This window comes from Lepidochelys kempii, chromosome 2 (assembly GCF_965140285.1).
Source record: "Lepidochelys kempii isolate rLepKem1 chromosome 2, rLepKem1.hap1, whole genome shotgun sequence".
Classification (NCBI taxonomy): Eukaryota; Metazoa; Chordata; order Testudines; family Cheloniidae; genus Lepidochelys; species Lepidochelys kempii.
This window is the reverse complement of record NC_136381.1, coordinates 192,039,145-192,059,616: the sequence shown is the minus strand read 5'-3', so window position 1 is coordinate 192,059,616 and position 20,472 is coordinate 192,039,145. Positions and strand designations below refer to the sequence as shown.

The 20,472-nt window shown below is 40.7% G+C and overlaps 1 protein-coding gene across 4 annotated transcripts in view; it reads right to left on the bottom strand.

The window, feature by feature from the left end:
* MRPL3 (mitochondrial ribosomal protein L3) overlaps positions 1-15,598 on the bottom strand; it is a 62,237-nt gene extending 46,639 nt beyond the window's left edge. For 2 of the 4 annotated variants that reach the window (XR_012157484.2, XR_012157485.2), the window contains exons 1-6: positions 15,439-15,597; positions 9,249-9,427; positions 7,963-8,054; positions 6,552-6,650; positions 2,329-2,428; positions 216-276 (exon numbers count right to left, since the gene is read on the bottom strand). Coding sequence is in view for 2 of the 4 variants with exons in the window: in XM_073333246.1 (XP_073189347.1) it covers positions 216-276; positions 2,329-2,428; positions 6,552-6,650; positions 7,963-8,054; positions 9,249-9,427; positions 15,439-15,554 (647 nt within the window). In the remaining 2 variants the exon portion in view is untranslated. Of the gene's footprint in view, positions 1-215; positions 277-2,328; positions 2,429-6,551; positions 6,651-7,962; positions 8,055-9,248; positions 9,428-15,438 lie in introns of all 4 variants that reach the window. The other 2 variants (XM_073333246.1, XM_073333245.2) reach the window with 2 other exon arrangements.
* Between the last annotated feature and the right edge of the window lie 4,874 nt (positions 15,599-20,472).

Genomic DNA, 20,472 nt, shown 5'->3' with positions numbered 1-20,472 from the left:
AACCATCTTTAACACTAACAGTGAGACACACTCATTACACTGTACCATATTAATGAATGCATCCCCCACACAACCCCTGATTACTCTACAATTTGTGTGTTTTTTTCAAATCTACCTTTGCCAACAATTAATGTTAGGTGAAAAGAGAAAAGAAAAATAAATGACAAAATATCTGAAAGGTAAATACAATATATTAAAAAAAGTTAGGAACCTACGTTTTGGCAGTGACATCCACAAACTGCCCTGGACGAAAGTGAGCTGCATACAGAGGCGTACCTTAAAAAGGAGGGAAAATATATCATTCAATTAAGTGCTGAAACTGCCAGCATCCACAGTTGTTAAAAATCATTTTTAAGAGAAAATATTCATTTAAATCCTGATTCTTTAAAAAATTGATTTTTTTAAACAGAATGTATGTATAATTACTTCTTTATTTTCATCCCATTTTATAGTCTTAAATTCCTAAATTGGTTGTTTTGTACTTGTTTCTTCAGTCTCCCAATTATTAATATAATTTCAGATTTTACCTAGAGATTTGTACAACTAAAAAATTTCACGTTTAAGATGCTCATCTATGATGAAAAAGGCAAATCAAGGGTCCTTAACATCTTTATTGAGAGAATAAAATAAGCTCAAACATAAAATGGACTTGCAAATACCCTGTGCCATGTTTGTAGTGGTTACATTTTCAGATCGCTTTTGAGCCTGATTTTTTGCTCCTATTTTTGAAAATTTTGGGCTGTGTGTATAAAAAAAGTTCTAAATAACTCTGTTAATGCATTATACAACTAAATAATTTTTCAGTGTTAACAATGAAGCAATTTATTTTGATGTGACCAAGATTATGAGACACTAAGAAAAAAGTTTTTAACGAAAGTACAATTTTAGCCCCTGGTTCTGCAAACACAATGCATGTGCTCAAAATTAAATTCATGAGTAGTCCTATTGAAGCAAATGGGACTATTCATACAAGTAAAACTACTTATCTGCTTAAGTGCTTGCAGTATCGGGGCATTAGTTTTCAATATTTTGTTTTTTTGCTTATAGCAGTCCTGTAAAATTCAAAAACATACCCTAATACTGGCATTTAAAAAAAGCTTTGACAATTTAGTTCATTATAAATTTTAATCTAAATTTGCAATTCTCAGTTTAGTTTTACAAAGCCTCAACTTGATTTAAATGAATTTAAAAACAAAATCAAGTAATTTAAATCGCTCCACTCTGTCAATGTCAGATTTGTCAGTGAATACAGACAGTGATGAGGTGACCCTTTACTAAATCACCAAGCAGAAAAATATTGACATCTAGTATAAATAAATAATGAAGTGTATATAACTGTACGAGCCCAAAGAAAGAGAGACAGACAGACAGCCAAGGGCAAACAATTGAGATGAGAGAGGAAAGATGGAAGATGCTGCAGTAATGTTTGTAGTACATATTTAGGACTTTAAATGCACCGAACTTTCAGCCTTTGCTTCAATTATCAGACCACACTTTCTCCATATGCCTTACTGGATAGCATTAATGAGTAGCTGCAATAAAGTCTAAGATCTGTTTGCAGACTCTCTCCACTGGCTACAAAAGAAGTCATAATATTTTAAATAGACCATTAGGACCCTGTTTTAATAAAACTAATTATTAATAAATTAATAAAATCCCCGGAGCAAAATTATGTTGGCAAAAGCATGTAATATAAACAACCCAAATTCACATACTAAATATATCCTGAAAAATTTTAAAAACAATTTTTATGAAGGTTAAATGTCCAAATCTTCTGGTTAAAAGACAAAATTCTCAATGGAAATCAATGCTCCATTTTGCTTAATCCTTTCTGCCTCAAATAGTCTGAAACAATGGGATTTCAAGAGGTACCTAATTCGTCTCAACCAGGGAAGCACAGAGAAGACTGAAACCTCTTAAACAACAACTTTTCCAACCTCCTGCAAAATATCACTTATGGAGTCCTTATAAGAGTGCCAAAGTCCTTTGGGAAGTGTATTCACATTCATTTCTAATACTGATTTGCATTTTAGCCAGTTTGCATTAAACAACTTTTCCAAGAGATGGAACTGATTTGCTACAAAAAGGAGAAATGGCGGAAGACGACGACAATTCCTTTCTCCACCCACAGAAAGTAAAGGCCATTTTCTATTTTCCTCCTTTTCAAAAATTTGATTTGGCCCCAGTGATAGGGGAAAAAATGTTTTAAATTCACTTTCATACCTAAAAAAAAAAAAAAAATCAATCACACCTTAATGTCCTCTGTTTACGTAAATCTAAACCAAGAGTAAATCATACGTGTAATGTATTCCAGCTCAAAAAGATTACCTGGCTTAATTATAGCATTATCTGACACCTTAAATATTGTAGTTTTCTGCTTTGGTGGTACTCCTGCTTCTCTGAAAACCTCCAGTGCAGACTCTGGTTTCTGGAAAAAAGAGCACGCATAAAACAAATGAACTTAAATTATAAATTCATTACAAATTCAGTGACCATCAGAAAACTGTTTACAACTGTCAACACTATTTAAAAAACAAATGCCACATTGTATTTTTACTTTCAAGAAAGACTTAACTTTATATTAAATTACTGTAGCATAATTTCTTCATGAACTTCAATCAAGGCCATTGTTGGATCTCATCTGATCCATCGATCTCATCAGATGATCACTGCACACTTAGACTGTGTCACTAACACCAAGGGATCTGTAAAAACTTCCAAAGCTAGGAGGGAGAAGCCAACTGCCACTTTTTTTCATGTACACAAATATTTTTATTTAGAATACATTTTCACTAACCGTAGAGTAATTTAAAGTGTAATCTTTATTTCAGATGTCATTATAAATGCACATTTGTACTAATGATACTGCTTTACAGTGCCACAATGTGTATGTAGTTTTATAGACTGTAAACCCTTCAGGGCAGGAACATAATCTAAGGCCCTGATCTTGCAGAGACTTCTTGAAATACTTAACTTTAGAGAAGTCAATAGTTCCACTGAAGGAAATGGGGCTTCACACAGAACAAGGATCCACTGCATAGTCAGAGTCTGAACAGCAGAAGACCCCAAGAACAAAGTTTTTATGTATTTATTTTATTTATAATATACCTAATTCATTTCAATGACAAATCATCTTTGGTTACAAATGAGAGCTTTTTATTTTATCAGACACATCAGCAGCTGCCTTTTAGAAACATTACAGTACTGACAGAGTACCAGCCAAATGGAAACCAAGTATATGAAAACTGAAGTTGTATACAGTGGCTCAGCTGAGATTTTTCTTCAAATGAAACCTCCTAGAAAGCAATTTAAACAACTGACAGCAGTGTCACACTTGGATAATCCCGTCAGTGAGGGGGTCACTTTTAAAAAGTTCTCTGAAATTATCCTTTTCCCAATAAAAACACTTCTCTGAACTTTCAGACAAATTTATCCGGACACCTCTTAAGGCTGTTTAGCTTCATTTGAAAAATCAGCATATTGTCCATGATTTTATTAATAACTATATGTAATTACATTTTATAAGAACAGCAAAAACCATATTATGCTTGGTTAGAAACCAATTGATAAAATTCCTTTGATTTCTAATTGATTAGAGGCCAAAACACCTTTATGAAAATGTCGCTCCTCCACTCAAGTAAGAATGCTGATATAGGGTTCAGCAGTTCACTATTTTTTTTAAATGATTTGCTGACTTGCATTCATATAGTAAAACATTTTAAACAAAAGATTTTTAAAATAATCATGATTATTCTATTTATACGTTTTCCAAAGCTGGTTGTATTATTGGTCTGATGACTGATCACATGTATACCGTACTATAGTGCATGCAGAAGTGAAAAATAAAATAGGTATCTCCTTTATCAGATGTATTTAAGTAAGTCTTGATTTAGATTGCAAAGTAAAATTACATTTGTTTAATTGACCAGAAACTGAATGCTTAACAGTATATTCCAAATGGGCTTGTGAGGAGGGCTAGAATGACTGTACACACACATACTGAAGTCATCAAGGGATAAGAAAGCTTTTTTCCATTTTTCACCAAAACATCTGACTATAGCTTTCTATTGCCTGACTTCAGCAAATGAAACAAAATTTCATCAAGTGCTCTAATGGACAAAGACAAAGGTAGGTATTTTTATGTACACAAAACATCACTTAGCCTCCTTGCAAAGATGGGAAAAAACAGATTTTTAAATGGCAACATTACAGAGGATATTGAATATGTTCTCAAGTGAATATCATTTTAAAAGGTCTATTGAAAACATACTGAGCAGTATAGTATGGACTGTTGCAAATCAGACTACATCTGCAAAATGATTAATAGACCTCAAAAGCAGAGTTTGCTTATTTTTTAAAAGACATTGATAAAAACAGTCACAGTACCATGCATTTTGGGAAGGAGACCAATTAACTGTGCATTAAAAAAAATAATTTAGAAAGTTTATCCACTTGAAACACAGTGGCATCTGTCAAGCTAAAAAAACCAACACATTCCTAAAAAATGTATTTAAAAAAAAATTAAAATAATTTGACATTTACAAGAAATACATAAAACCTTCATTGTTAGTGAAATTACTAAGGGATTCATCAGACGATTTACTAAAGTGAGTCACTGTCAAAATCTGGGGAGGACAGATGTTACTATGGGGAACTAATGAAACAAATTAATTATGCTGTCACACAGAACTAGTTTTCCACAGTTTAGCTTTTCAGACTCACATTTGGAAGAAAATAATGAAGTGATAAATATAAAAAGAGGATGAAGCTTCAAGTTTCAATGTAAACCAGAAAAAGGTACCATTATTATATTTGCAGAGTTCATAACAAGTGTAAACTGTACAGAAATAAAATAACCTGTGTCAAATTCTTTTAAGCTATCTAACATTATGGAACAAATTTACTCCAGATTCAACCTCAGAAGTTACCAGTCAAGGTCCAGATCTACATAATTTTTTTTTAATGGATATAGTTGAATAAGTTTAACATAATTAATAGAATTATCTAGAAAAAAGCAACAATTTCCTATTAAGGAACAGATAATTTAATAAACAATAGTCAATCTGATATTTTAGATCATTGTGCATCAAAGAAAGCTATACAGATCACAATAAGAGCAGTTTAAATTGGACATGCGATTGCATGAATCCTACATTTTCCTATATTATCCTATATTTTCCATGGACTGAATGCACTTTGTTACTCAGCCAAGCAAGAGGACAATGTTGAGCGTCAGAACTATCACGCATGCATTTCTTCACAGTTGTGCTTCCCTGGTGCACCACCAGCAGTTTCAAAAAGACTAGTTACATATGATTTTTGTCAGTGTTGAGCTAACACAGCCAGGAGCACCGGTGTAATTTCACCAAGTGAAAAAAATGTTCCTTTAGCAGAAGATATGCACCAGAGAGACAAGGCATGTGGAAACCAAAGTAAACATTGGTGAGATGTGCACCAGCAAGCAAATAAAACTAAGATCACACAGAAAATAAACCCTTTTCCCATGAAAACTTCACTGACTTTCAGTTGGGGTTTTGGGTAGATTCCCTGCTAGAAAAACTGAGGTACAAGCCCTCAAGAACAAACAAACAAACAAACAGATCTCCAAATAAGCCACGTAAAGCCTTTTTGTATCTGTTTAGGTCAAACAGAGATGACCGCAAGAACAATGCAAAGAGAAGTGTGACAGTTTTATAAACATAATGAATCTGAGGGAAGGCTAGGTTACCATTATGATTCAATCTTTCCCCCTAGGATTGACAAAACTGCTAAATTGCTTCAGCCATTGAAGACTGGCTTGGACTTCTGCATCAGACATCTAGAGCTGTTAAACAAATCAGTGGTTTGTGACACCATCATCAATAAACTATGTTCACAACTGTGCATATTTTAAGTTTAAAGTTTAATTCTTCTTTCAGGAATATTATACGCAAATGAGCAAATAAAACAATGGTAAAATTAAAGCAGAAATGAATAAATCAGAATACATCAGCCAACTACATTGTGAGAATATCCAAAGGATTATCAGAATCGAAAGAGGCCCACAGTAACTCCTCTACTCCAGTGGTTATTAACTTTGTGGGCCAAGATTCCAAATTAGGTCCAATGCAAGTTTGTAGACCTAAGTACCTGCTCCCCCTTCCACTGCTACTACATGTTCCCATTTCCTGCAGTTCCCTCCATTACCAATACCATGCTTCAAAGAAGCTTTCAAAAATACAGCCTTCTACCATTTCCAAGAAGGAAAAAATGCTAATGTAGTTGTCCTCACTTCCCAGATTTTTCTAACAGATTTTGGAAAAGGTTGGTGAAGGGAAGGAAGGGAGAATGGTGCACTCCTCCTCCCCATGTCACCCCCACCCAAACCACCCCATGGCACACGAGTGCGTGAAGGTGAGAGACAAAGATGAGCCTCTGAAACATGTATGGCTGCAAACTCATCTTTTACTAAACACCTTTTAATATATCACTGTTTTGTCTGAAAGCATTTATAATTAGTGATCCTTATTGAAATAACAATTCTAACCAAAAAAAGGAAGTAGTACACTTACATAAAAAGGAGATGAATGTTTCCCTCCAACGATTAGAGTGGCTGTTTTTCCATTATACTCTTCCTTCGGTGTGTACTTTAAAACATGGCAGTCTTTCACCTTAACAAATAAATCACAGTAAACAGGGTCTCAAAACAGACATCTCTTCATATTCTAATTTAAATTAACAATAGATATTAAACAATGTGAGCAAAGTCACAGTGTCGACTCGATTTCATTTGTCTAATAGATTTTCATTTGTCTAATAGAACACAAAGTTCAAAGAGAAAATTTTAACCATTTATAATGAAGCATCTTTCTTTCAAGTAACTGTTCACCAGAAAGCCTACTAGAACAGACGTGTAACAGAGAGTATTCTTATGTAAATCCTAAAAGTAAAATCAGGTTTTTAGAACGATGAAGTTAGGTTATATTATCACAACTTTAGCTTTAATGAATGATTTTATATCCTAAAAGTAATGTTAAAATGATCTAATACACAGGTTAAAGAAAGAGTTTCTATACATCTGGGTATAATAATGTTTAAATTATCCAAAAGTACAAAGCTTGGTTTAAAAGTAATAAAATACATATATTCGTGATCTGCTGCTGGAGCATGCAAAGGGACTGAAAAGCTGGCTTCAACAACCGGTTGGGGGATTCCAGGAGTGGCATAAAGCTGACAAAACTGGCTCTACACCAGTGGTTCTGAACCAGGGGCCCGGGATCAGGTTTCAGGGGATCCGTCAAGCAGGGCTGGCATTAGACTTAATGGTGCCCAGGGCAGAAAGCCAAAGCCCCACCCCATGGGGCTGAAACTGGGGGACCTGAGCCCTGCCACCTGCGGCAGGAGACAAAGCCTGAGCAACTCAGCTTTGTGGGGCCCTGTAGCGTGGGGCCGTGGACAACTGCCCTGCTTATTATCCCCTAATGCCGGTCTTGACGTTTACATGCAGAAAAACAGTTGTTGTGGCATGGGTGGGCCATGGAGTTTTTATAGCATATGTGGGGGGGGGTCCTCAGAAATAAGAAGGTTGAGAGCCCCTGCTCTACACCACTTGTCCCTACTTTAGCCTTGTTGGGGTTGTTACTGCTCGTGTAAGTTAGAGCAGCCCTGAGATTACTTCAACTTGACTAAGGACTAACCCAATTCCCAGTTGCCTCTAGGACTGGGAAAACAGAAAGGGGATAAAATGCCACCTATGCTGTCCTCCTCCTCAAGTGCACCACACACAATCCTGAAGAGTTTACAATCTAAAACACAGAAGAAAGGATGCACTGTGCAACCCTTAAGAAGTGGGTAACTTTGGTGGGTTTTCCCCCTTAAAAGCCCTTCCCCCCACTATAGAGTTTAATTTCTTGCTTAGTCTAGAATTTTTTATTAAAAATCTAAACACAATATTTAAGCCTAAATTCAAAGTATCTCTCTTACCTGAAGTAATGTGACAGCATGTCTTTCACCATTCTTGGTCCACAATGGAATCATTCCCAACTTTATTGCAACAAGGCCAACTCTGCGGGAACCTTTAGATCAAAACAAACCATGCCCATAACTTTAGACTAAATATCTGACAGAATCGGAGTCTGTGGATCGTTGGGGTATGCTACCAGATCTTTTTTCCTCTATGGGAGAGATTGAGGGAGGAGACAATAAGTTCTTAACTTTGTGGGCAGGTTGGGAATAGCAGGGTTTCTTTAATATACTACTTATGTTTGTGCAGAGCAATACATGGGCTCAATATTAATTACAATATATAAATTTCTTGTTGAGAAGTCACTTCTGAAAAATACTAACATGACTTCCATTTTTGGCAAACCAGATGAATATCTAAAACAAAAATTAAGTGTTACGTGAGAAACATTATTTCACTAGGTTCCCCCCACCCCAATATTTAAGTTTTTATTTTATTCTCAGCCACTGTATAACAAATCTATCCCATTAAAGGTTCAGATGCTTAGGTCTTTAGCTTGGAACACAGAATCCACAAGAGGAATATTTAAGAAATAAATATTTCAAATGTTGGGGGGGGGAAAGCATTTCCAAATGTGTTATACAATATTTACATATTGCATCAGTCACTTAGTGGCCATTCTAAGTATATGAAGTCATCATCTGCAATGCCAGAGGCTATATTTTTCCAGAGGCATCTCTAAAGTCTTGGTCAGCGTCACTGCTGCAACAATAAGCTAATTAACTAAACCATTAAAAAAAAATCTAGAAAATAAAATGTGTTCGTTTAAGACTGGACGTCAGAGGGTTCCTGTGGACACTGTGGGACTTTAAACACACAAGCTATGCTACCTAGTATGCTCTCTTCTGTGCAGTGACTGGGAGTCAATCTGTAGTCCCTTATGGATCAGGAATGCTACTGAGCCAAAGTCCCTGATTTTGGAATGAAGTCGTTCACATCAGTCAACGACAGCTAATTACGTGGTACCCTTTGATGTGTTCATGACAGTCATATTCCAAGGGTATGGAAGCAAGACAGGTTTTGAGGGGGCGATGGCTGGAAAGGGACGATAAATGTGTTGAAATTGAAGGAGAAGATCCTCAGAAATAAGAGAGGAACTTGAAGACTGCTTTGGTCCTTGTAGAGGTAAAGAAACTGACTAAGGTAACAAAGAAGAAACTTTATATGACACCAGTCCAATATCATTTGTATACTGTAACAACCCAATGACAACTACAGCCAGAGCTGCATCTGTTCATATACTAACCTGGTTCCCATGAGTGCAGTGGCCAGGGTTCATCTTTCAATGGACACAGTTTGCTGGCTGTTTGAGCTCTGTATTCTTCTGCTGTTACCTGCTTAAGGAACTGGGTGTTCTCTTCAGAAAGATGTTCATCCCACCAGGTGGTGCTATTAATATGCCTGACTATAGAGCACCAGGGTCCCCTACCAAGTTAAAAAAAAAGGGGCGATGGGGGGAAGTTGTTGTTGCTTATTAATATAGATAATGCCTTTTACTACTGCATCTCATCACAAAGATTACAAAAGAATTAAAAATCATTAATAAATCATGCTCAAGTGATGACACTCAAACTGTCCCACCCTGATCATCATCCCTCAGATTAACTTATATTTAATTTACTAAACACAAATAAAAGTCAAAAATAGAATCAATAGGAGCAATCAACCACATGCTAAAACAAATAAATGGGTCTTTTATCCTACACACTAGAGCTCACCAATCTCAGGAACTAGTGGATAACCAAAGAAGCAAATTTCAAAATGGAAAATTTCGAGCTGAGAAAGCCACTGCTAGATTTCATTATCAGCCTCAAGAGAGGTTTTTAAACCCAGGAACTCTCAACCAGCACATCAGCCCCTCTCAACTGCCTTGACAGAGAATAAAGCAAGGGACTGCTTCTCAGGTAACCAGGGACCACACACCATTTGGGGCTCTGAAGGACATCAACTCTACCTTACTTGCACCCAGAACCAAACAGGAGCTCAGAACAAAGACTGAGTCACAATTACTATGTGCTCACAGAAGATACCACAGACTCAGGAAGCAGGCAACTGTGCTTTGTACCAGATTAAAGACTTCAAGGTGGCCTTCATAGAGAGGATATTACACTGCTTCAGCCCACTTCTTTATATTCTTCCCCATGCCAAGCATTGCTTCCATTTTAACAAGATTAAGTCACAGCCTGTTTGCTTTAGGGATATTCAGGTTCCTATAAAGGCCAAGCACTGGGAAAAATAATGAAATTGTAGAATCTGATTTTCATGGAAGAGTGATGTCAGGATGACATACAATGGTGGAGGAGACCATGTAGATAGATAATCATGGGCATACAGATAGCAATGAAAGCAACAACCTCTCATACTCCTCAAGCTGCATTTACCCTGATTCACTGCCAAAAGAAACCAATCACTGATACGCCAGTCTTGGTTCCATATCCTACTTTAAAGCCAAACTGATGAATTCCTTAGGCCTCCTGTGAAATTCGAGGGTTGCTCCATCAGTACTTCCTCATATTACAAACAAAATAGGGATATTCTTAAAAAACAGTGATGTCCTTGAGTGGATGGTAACTGAGAAGATTGTTACCTGTGTGTTACTATAGTATGAAAATCAGGGTAATTACCTCATACTGCCTCAGCATGGAAGGATGCACACAAAGGGTACATCTACACTGCAATAAAACACCCACAGCAGGCCAGAGTCAGCTGACTCAGGCTATAAAATTACAGTGTAGAGATTTGGGGTTGGGAAAAGAGACAGGGCTCTGGGACTCTGCAAGGGGACAGGGTCCCAGAGCCCAGGTTCCAGCCTGAACCCAAACCAGGTTGGATAAAAATCAATGATTTTTTTTTAAAGATTTTTTTGATAAAATGCTTTCTGAGGAAAAAAACTATTTAAAGATAATTGTAATTAAGACACATTATAGCTCAAAGATATCTCATCATGGAATAGGGATTATACATTCTAATTCTATAGTTTGAGAATATATTCATGTAATGTTTAAGAATGTAAATGAGTTCCAATAGTTCATGGATTAGGGACCCAATCTTATGGGGTTCCGGGGGCTTCTGTATAAACTTAGGTTAATCTTTCTATCTACCCAACAGTACTCAGCGCTTAGTCTAGAAGATACCTTCAGAGATGCTTAGTTTTGCAGTTCTCAAACTGTGGCTCCAGAGATAACATGCTTGTTAACAGCAAAAATGTTTTAAAATAAATAAATAAAAATATATAGAGGTGAGAAATAACAGACCTCAACCCTATTGTCCCTCTCTCTAATACTTACCCCTCTCTAAAAGTGCAAAGTTTCAACAAGTTCAATGAATAGAAGATTGTTGGGAGCGGAACAGATCTGGACAAGGAGAAGAAGTCTGGAGATAAATGTGAGAAGGGAGGGACGGACAGTAGAAACAAAAGTAAAACTGTTTGGGCAGCATATTCCAGACGTCTTGAGGTCTTTCTAGGTGTAGCGTTCATTGATTGGAGATCTACCATACCGTTCTCTCAGTAGAAGGGAAAACCTATAATGGCAGCAGGCCGTAAAAGAGACCCAATTTGGGAATATTTGAATGAAGTTCCTCTACCTGTGGGTAAGACAGGCAAACGTGGAAAATGCCAACAGTGCAACAAAGAAATGCAATGCCTGGCTGCCCGAATGAAACATCGTGAGAAGTGATCCTTCTCAGGAGGAAGCTGCAAATGATGAAAGAAACATGTCTGAACATGCAAGATCTTCAGGTTGGTAAACTTTTTTATTTCATACTTCTTTCTTAAGGGCTGTCTGTCTTCCTTCTGGACTATTTTTGAATTCTCATGTTTGAGCAAAAAAATAGTTGTTACTCTATGGTACTATCATTTTAGATGAAGTTGTGATAAAAAATAAATAGCTGAAATAGGCAGATCATCCTTTTACAATTTCACCTTTAAAGTAGTACTGTCAGTGAATGCAATGAGTAATACTAAATGAGCAGTATGGTAATAATAATTAAATAACTGCACTGACTTATTTTGTTTAGGAGAATCCATCCTCAACATACAGGATTCTGAAGACTCTCCGCCTTCAAGATCACCATTATTTTCTATAGTTTCAGAGTTATCTGCCAATGACAGTGTTTCAGTCACATCATGTATGTCACATAGCCACAGTATATCACCTGTAGCAAAAAGAAAAAAAAAAAGTCTCCATCATGCAGAAACCACCATAGATAAGTTTGTGATAAGAACCAGATTACAAAAAGAGGTAACTGATGAAAAAAATGACCTGTCTGTTTATGCAACAAACTCTTCTTTCCGTATGATTGAGAACCCACACTTCATTAACATGGTTCAGTCAGGATACAGTCCACCCAACAGAGCAGATGTCGCAGGCAAATTGCTGGATAAAGTGTATGAAAGACAAATTGAGCAGTGTGCAAAAGGTCTAGAGGATGAAATTGTTAACCTGAGTCTTGATGGGTGGAGCAATGTCCACAATGATCCTGCTGTATGGGCTTGTGTGACAACAGAAGAAAGGAATGTCTTCCTTACAGAAACAATTGATACATCCGGAAATGCACACACAGCAGAATACTTACAAGAAGTAGCAGTAAAAGCTATAACAAACTGTGGGGGAAAAAATTCAAATGTCTAGTATGCAGCTTGGTCACAGACAATTCTGCAAATGTATCCAAGATAAGAAAAAATTATTCAGAAGAGAGTCCCAAGCTAACATACGTTTGCAGTGCTCATTTGATGCACCTCCTAGCCAAAGACTTCAGTGTTCCAGAAATAAAGGCTAATGTTGTTGACATTGCAAAATACTTCTGTAGCAACCACTTTGCAGCAGCAGCTCTGAAAAAAAGTGGGAGGAACCACACTAATTCTCCCACAAGACATGTGATGGAACTCAGTAGTGGACTGTTTTGAGTACTACATCAAGAATTGGCCTAATCTGATGACAGTTTGTGAACAAAATCGTGAAAAAATAGATGCCACAGTCACAGCCAAAGTTCTCAACATTGGGCTTAAGAGAAATGGTGAACACATGCTGAGTACCCTGAAGCCTATTTCTGTAGCCTTGAACAAAACCCAGGGAAATAGCTGTTTTATTCCTGATGTTGTTGAAAATATGGAAGGAACTAAGTGAGATCTTAAAGAGAAATATGCATGACAGAGTTAAATTACAAGCATTAAAAAAACAAATAGGGGAAGCACTATCTCCAGCTCATTTTCTTAGAAATATTCTCAATACTCGGTAGCAGGGTCAAACCTTAACTGCTGAAGAAGAGGAGTTGGTTATGACATGGACATCCAGCAACCATCCCTCTATAATGCCAACTATAATAAACTTCAGAGCTAAGGGTGAACCATTCAAGAAATCTATGTTTGCTGATGATGTTTTAAAGAAAGTCACACCAGTGAACTGGTGGAAGTCATTTAAGCACTTGGATTCAGAGACTGTTGAAGTGATCATCTCACTTTTAACAGCCATAGCTTCTTCTGCCAGTGTAGAAAGAATATTTTCTTCCTTTGGACTAATTCATTCCAAGTTGAGAAACCATTTGGGTCCTGAAAAAGCAGGAAAGCCTTGTTTTTCATTTCCAGATTATGAACAAACTGGAAAACGAAGGTGAAGACGACTGAGTTAGCTGCAGAAGCCAATATTTTAAGTTTCTCATGTTGACTTGGCTGACATAGTTGATTTAATTTTGGGGGTTTTTTTTAAATGTTTCATTTAACTATTTTAATTAAAAACAATTTTAACAAAAACAAACCAGATTTAAAAAAAAATTGAATGTTTAACTAAATTCAAAAATTCATATGCTTGTTTGGTTAAAATATGTTTGCTGTTGAAGAAAAAAATCCAGAATATATAATGTTGTTGTTTTAATTAAATAAAACAATTTAAATGTCTGTCTGGTGATGTTCTCCTAATACAGCATGGCAAGAAAATCTTCCAAATATTAATGATTAACATGTTGAATTGAAGATAGTTCACCTCCCAGTGACTTCATAAATATCTGCTTCAATTAGCTTTGGTAAATGAAATAACCAAACAATCATTCATTTTCTGATATAGCTGTAAAACTAACCTGAAAAGTTTTCAAAATAAATCACTTTAAAAATGTAAAGTGTGTACCTTCTAAAAATGAAACCTACATCTACCTCAGAGTTGTAAAAAATCTGTATTAAGGTTATACCAACCAACAAGAACACACTTTTATGTAGAAATCCATGATTAAATTGAGTCTTCCCGACTAGTGATATAAATCAAATCCACCCTGATCCAAACACCTACTGTGCAATTTTATACCTCTGCAGCTTGAGTCCAAGTCAGCTGACAAGGGCCAAGCACAAGGATTTTACTGCAGTGTAGACATACCCAGAGTGGCCCCAGTAGCAGGGAGGGAACACATTCTGGAGGGCCTAAGAAAGGACTGTGCAAACCCATTCCGACAGACGTGGTAAGAGGATACCGTCCATGCTACGAAACAGCATCATGTCCAACCAGTTACAGCCAAGCAAGGAAAGCATGTGCCAGAACAGTGACTTGTTCTGACCGAGTATTAACCATGGGGTGTGTGGACACACATCATTCCTCGCTATTGATACTGCGCTAGCTTGTAGGAACCCCAGCCACCCCACTGTTACTGGGGCAGGCAAGAGAGAGGTACAAACATGTAACAAGCCAGTCCTTAGCAGACATGCCAAAGCTGCGAGAAAAAAAACCCCACAGAAATTGGGCTTGTTTTTGGGTTAACTAGCTTGTGAGTTGCTTGTTAGCTAGTTTTTGGCTTGTAGCTTGTTTGGCTTGTACCTTGTTGTTTTTGATCAGCTCCAGGCAAGCAGGGGCAAGGAGGCGGCAAGCGGGTGAAGAGCGTTGGGGTGAACAGCAGTCCCACCACAGTCCCAGACTGCAGGCGGGGGGTTGGGAGATCTAGTCACACACAGCGTTGGGGGTCTTAAAGATTGGCTGGTTTTGAAATGGGATTAGGTTGATTTTTGGCTTATTGTGAAGGTCGGGGTGCTTATTTACTGCGTGAAAGTTGGCAACTGTGGTGGCTAGTCACAACCACGGGGGAAGGCTGCAGCAGAGGAAGGGCCTTAAAGAAGGCGCGACCGGCACCCACAGACGATGAGACCAAGCCCCCGGGCGCTGCCAACACCCCCTGCCCCGGCGCACCCCCGCAGCCTCTGGGGAACGCGGCGGGCCGGCTGCGCGGGCCCCGAGGGACGGACACGCGCACCCCTCGGGCACAGGCCGCAGCGCGGCCACCAGAGCCCAGGTCACCCGAGCCCCCGCCCCGCTCAGGCTGGGGGGGTCGGGGCTCTGCGCGCGCCAGTCCACGTGCGCACGGAACCAGGCAACCAATCCCCCGCCCCGGAGTGAGCGCGGGCCGCCCCCCCCCGGGCCGTGGGGCTCTGCTGCCTCCCCTCCCCATAGCTCCGCACCCACCTGTTCCCGGTAGCGGCCACGGCCGCCGCCGCTCCCGCTCCCTGCACTGGGCCGCCCGGAACTCCCGCCAGCAGGCGCCCCCCCGCCCGGCACAGTAGCTGCCCCCAGCCCGGCATAACTCCCGCTCCCGGCACAGACTGGTCTGGCCCGTGCGCCAAAACCTTCCGCCCGCCCCGCCGCCCGCGAACAAAGTTCCGGACACTGGCTGCGAACGCCCCGCAGGGGAAGAATTCCGAGGGCACCGCGCCAGGGCGGGGCCTTGTCAAGCACCAATCTCCGCCCCCAAGGCAGGGGAGACCGAAGCTCTCCTTATTCCATTCACGCGCAGGCGCTGCCTAGATGGCTGTGGGGGGGATTCTGAGAGAGCCATAGAGTAAAAGGGAGTGGAGGGAGCGGCCACAGGTCCCTGCAGCTGGAAAGAGGGGGAGAACTTCCCCCTGGTGGTGGGAGTTGGTTACTGCAGGTCAACAAAGTGCTGAGGGAAAGGAGTACTTGTGGCACCTTAGAGACTAACCAATTTATTTGAGCATAAGCTTTCGTGAGCTACAGCTCACTTCATCGGATGCATGCAGTGGAAAATAAAGTGGGAAGATTGTATATACACAGAGAACATGAAACAATACCTCCTCCCACCCCACTCTCCTGCTGGTAATAGCTTATCTAAAGTGATCACTCTCCTTACAATGTGTATGATAATCAAGTTGGGCCATTTCCAGCACAAATCCAGGTTTTCTCACCCTCCGCCCCCCCCCACACACACACAAACTCACTCTCCTGCTGGTAATAGCCCATCCAAAGTGACCACTCTCTTTACAATGTGTATGATAATCAAGGTGGGCCATTTCCCAAACCCAGGTTTTCTCACCCCCCTCCCTTTTTCCAAAAACCACACACACAAAAAGAAAAGGAGTACTCCTTTTCTTTTTGCGAATACAGACTAACACAGCTGTTACTCTGAAACCACACACACAAACTCACTCTCCTCCTGGTAATAGCTTATCCAACGTGACCACTCTCCTTACAATGTGTATGAAAATCAAGGTGGGCCATTTCCATCACCCCATACACACACAAACTCACTCTCCTGTTGGCAGGAGAGTGAGTTTGTGTGTGTATAGGGGTGGGGGGTGAGAAAACCTGGATTTGTGCTGGAAATGGCCCAACCTTGATTATCATACACATTGTAAAGAGAGTGGTCACTTTGGATGGACTATTACCAGCAGGAGAGTGAGTTTGTGGGGGGTGGAGGTGGGGAGGGGGGGCAGAGGGTGAGAAAACCTGGATTTGTGCTGGAAATGGCCCGATTTGATTATCATACACATTGTAAGGAGAGTGATCACTTTAGATAAGCTATTACCAGCAGGAGAGTGGGGTGGGAGGAGGTATTGTTTCATGGTCTCTGTGTATACAATGTCTTCTGCAGTTTCCACAGTATGCATCCAATGAAGTGAGCTGTAGCTCACGAAAGCTTATGCTCAAATAAATTGGTTAGTCTCTAAGGTGCCACAAGTACTCCTTTTCTTTTTGCGAATACAGACTAACACGGCTGTTACTCTGAAAAGTGCTGAGGGGCACCACAGTGCAGCCGGTTGGCCAGGCCACGTGGGTTCCCTGGACATTGCTGGGCGGGGCCCCAAGCACTTTGCTTAGCATCTTGGTGTCACTTCTCCTCAGACCACGCAGACAACGTGTCCATGCCTGCCCAAAGTGTAGCTCGCCTTGCCAGGGTTGGGCTTTGTCTTTGCATGAGTCTAGGCACCTCCCCAGGGCAGTAAATGCCATGGTGTGAGGTTCACCCCAGCACCAGCTGCCCCATCCCCGTTTTCCAGCTAGGATGGGCTGCAGGTGCAGAACTCCACGCAGTTACGATAGGTCTTTCTTCACTATTGCTGTCCTTGTGATAAAGGCGGGTTCCAAGAGCTGTTTCACATCTCAGTCAACTTCCATCAGGACGGTCCCAATAGTGGAATGGGAAGTCATCCTCATGAGTCCTGGACTGGTTTGAAAGGAGGGCAAACCAATTTGGATTCCAACTGGAACAGTTTAACACACAGGGCGTGGATCAGGCTGGTTTACTGTTAAGAGCTCTTGCCACATGGCAGAGGAGAGAGTCTTACATAGATCTCAGATGCTTGAACACACACTCAAATTGAAGCCTCATGCTACAGTGTTTCCAAAATACTAGATCCTATGTAGAATAATAATTTAGAAAAACAGATCATAATTATACTAAGCTCACAATAGCGCTGGTCATCTGTAGATCTAAAAACACTTTACAAAGGTGAAGTGGGATGTGGCTGAAGTGGAAAACACACACTCATCAGTTATGTGGAGTGTTTGGGAACCTCATTGTTCGAATGGTCACTAGGCTACACACAGGAGAGGAATTCAACCTGCAAAACAACTAAAACTAGTCACTTGTCATGGGGTCCACTCACCACAGTGGCTCCTCTTGCTGGCCATCCTGGGGATTAGCTCTGCCAGTTGGTGTGCCCTCTTCAGGTGGTGCCTCTTCCATTATCTTCTCAGCCTCCAGACCCACCTCACTCTAGGAACCATAGCATCCTCTTCATGACTTGGCCCTCTGGCCGGGTCACCAGCCATGTTTCCCCCTTCGAGGGGTACCCCAAAGTTTTTCTTGGCAAACAGTCCCAGGCAGTCTTCTCCTATGCTGCCCTGATGATGCCACTTCCCCAGTGGCCAGTAGGGGAACCTGGGCCGACTCTCTATTCTGGGTTCCAGTCCAGGGACCCTCAGCTCAGCAGTTCTGGGCTTTTACCTCCACTGCTCCTTCCCTGGACTCTTCCTGCTCCCCCGCTCCTTCTGTGGGAGTGCCAACTCCTTCTTCCCATGGAGTGACTGCTGCTTGCCTTCCTGTAGCCTTTCCCAGCAGCCTTATCTGTTCTCAGCTCCTGGGCTTTTTGGCCCCACCTATTTCTGCCCCACTGAGCCTCCTTAATCAACTCCCTGCTCCCTGGCTACTCCTCCATGTGCAGCCTGGGCAGTTAATTGGCCTACCTGGCAACCTTAACCCCTTCTAATCCTGCGTGGGGTGAACACCCAATCACATGCCTCCTCACATGAGTTACTTGGGAAGCACTCTGCTCCAGTGGATTTGGCGTGCATTTTTCAGTCTTGGTTTTAATCGTGGTTCTGATTCTGATTTATTGGGTAATTACCTTTGCCAGTCACATAGCCAGCACTTTCAAAAGTCTGTGTGGCCAAAAGTGGCAAATGGGGTAGCTAAATAGGGTTTTTCTTGGCCCTTGAAAGGCCTTGGTCAAGTAGGCTGCCGGAAAGGACGTGTGGGAATCAGCTCTACCAGCCCTATATTTTTCAGGGACCCATTGTCCCATGCTGGGTGATCTTCAGCTGGGGGCGGGGGGGGGGGAGGCGGGTTCAGTCTGTGTTACTGTGCAAGAATCTGAAAGTAAAACTGACTAGAAATACGTGACCTGACTAGTCTAGTTTTTCACTCCAAGCTGAACAAAATTTAGATAACAAATAAACAGCAGCACAGAAGGTGATAAACACAATGGGTTTGTTCATAATCAGAAGGATTATTAGTAAGGTAGTGGTGAGAACTTGTTGTGTTTTTTTAATATATGAATTTTCCCTGAAGAGTATGAACTATACTGTTGTAGGCTAAGGCCAAATTCTGCCCTGGGTTGTGGTATGTAGGAAGCCACCTCCCTCCACAATACACCCAAAAAGGGCAAGATTCCCACCTAAGATACAGGTTGTCCCCTCCTACAGGTTACGGTAGGAAAACGTTGTGAAGTTCTCCTTGATCAGTTTACTCCAAATTCTTGGTTGGGGGAGGAGGGATATTCCCCATGGGATTGTTGGAGAGGATGATGTGCATCCCCCCAGTTCCATCCTCTTCTCCATGGATCCAGAACCATAGAGAGACCCCTCCTGCACAGAGGAGATTCCAGTTCTGAGGCTAGAAGATAGATGGTGCCATGAAGCAAAAAGAAAAGGAGTATTTGTGGCACCTTAGAGACTAACCAACTTATTTGAGCATGAGCTTTCGTGAGCTACAGCTCACTTCATCGGATGCATACCGTGGAAACTGCAGCAGACTTTATATATACACAGAGAATATGAAACAATACCTCCTCCCACCCCACTGTCCTGCTGGTAATAGCTTATCTAAAGTGATCATCAGGTTGGGCCATTTTCAGCACAAATCCAGGTTTTCTCACCCTCCACCCCCCCACACAAATTCACTCTCCTGCTGGTGATAGCCCATCCAAAGTGACAACTCTTTACACAATGTGCATGATAATCAAGTTGGGCCATTTCCTGCACAAATCCAGGTTCTCTCACCCCCTCACCCCCCTCCCAAAAACCACACACACAAACTCACTCTCCTGCTGGTAATAGCTCATCCAAAGTGACCATTCTCCCTACAATGTGCATGATAATTAAGGTGGGCCATTTCCAGCACAAATCCAGGTTTTCTCACATCCCCCCCACCCCCATACACGCACAAAATCACTCTCCTGCTGGTAATAGCTCATCCAAACTGACCACTCTCCAAGTTTAAATCCAAGTTAAACCAGAACATCTGGGTGGGGGGTAGGAAAAAACAAGAGGAAATAGGCTACCTTGCATAATGACTTAGCCACTCCCAGTCTCTATTTAAGCCTAAATTAATAGTATCCAAGTTGCAAATGAATTCCAATTCAGCAGTTTCTCGCTGGAGTCTGGATCTGAAGTTTTTTTGTTTTAAGATAGCGACCTTCATGTCTGTGATTGCGTGACCAGAGAGATTGAAGTGTTCTCTGACTGGTTTATGAATGTTATAATTCTTGACATCTGATTTGTGTCCATTTATTCTTTTACGTAGAGACTGTCCAGTTTGACCAATGTACATGGCAGAGGGGCATTGCTGGCACATGATGGCATATATCACATTGGTGGATGTGCAGGTGAATGAGCCTCTGATAGTGTGGCTGATGTTATTAGGTCCTGTGATGGTGTCCCCTGAATAGATATGTGGGCACACTTGGCAACAGGCTTTGTTGC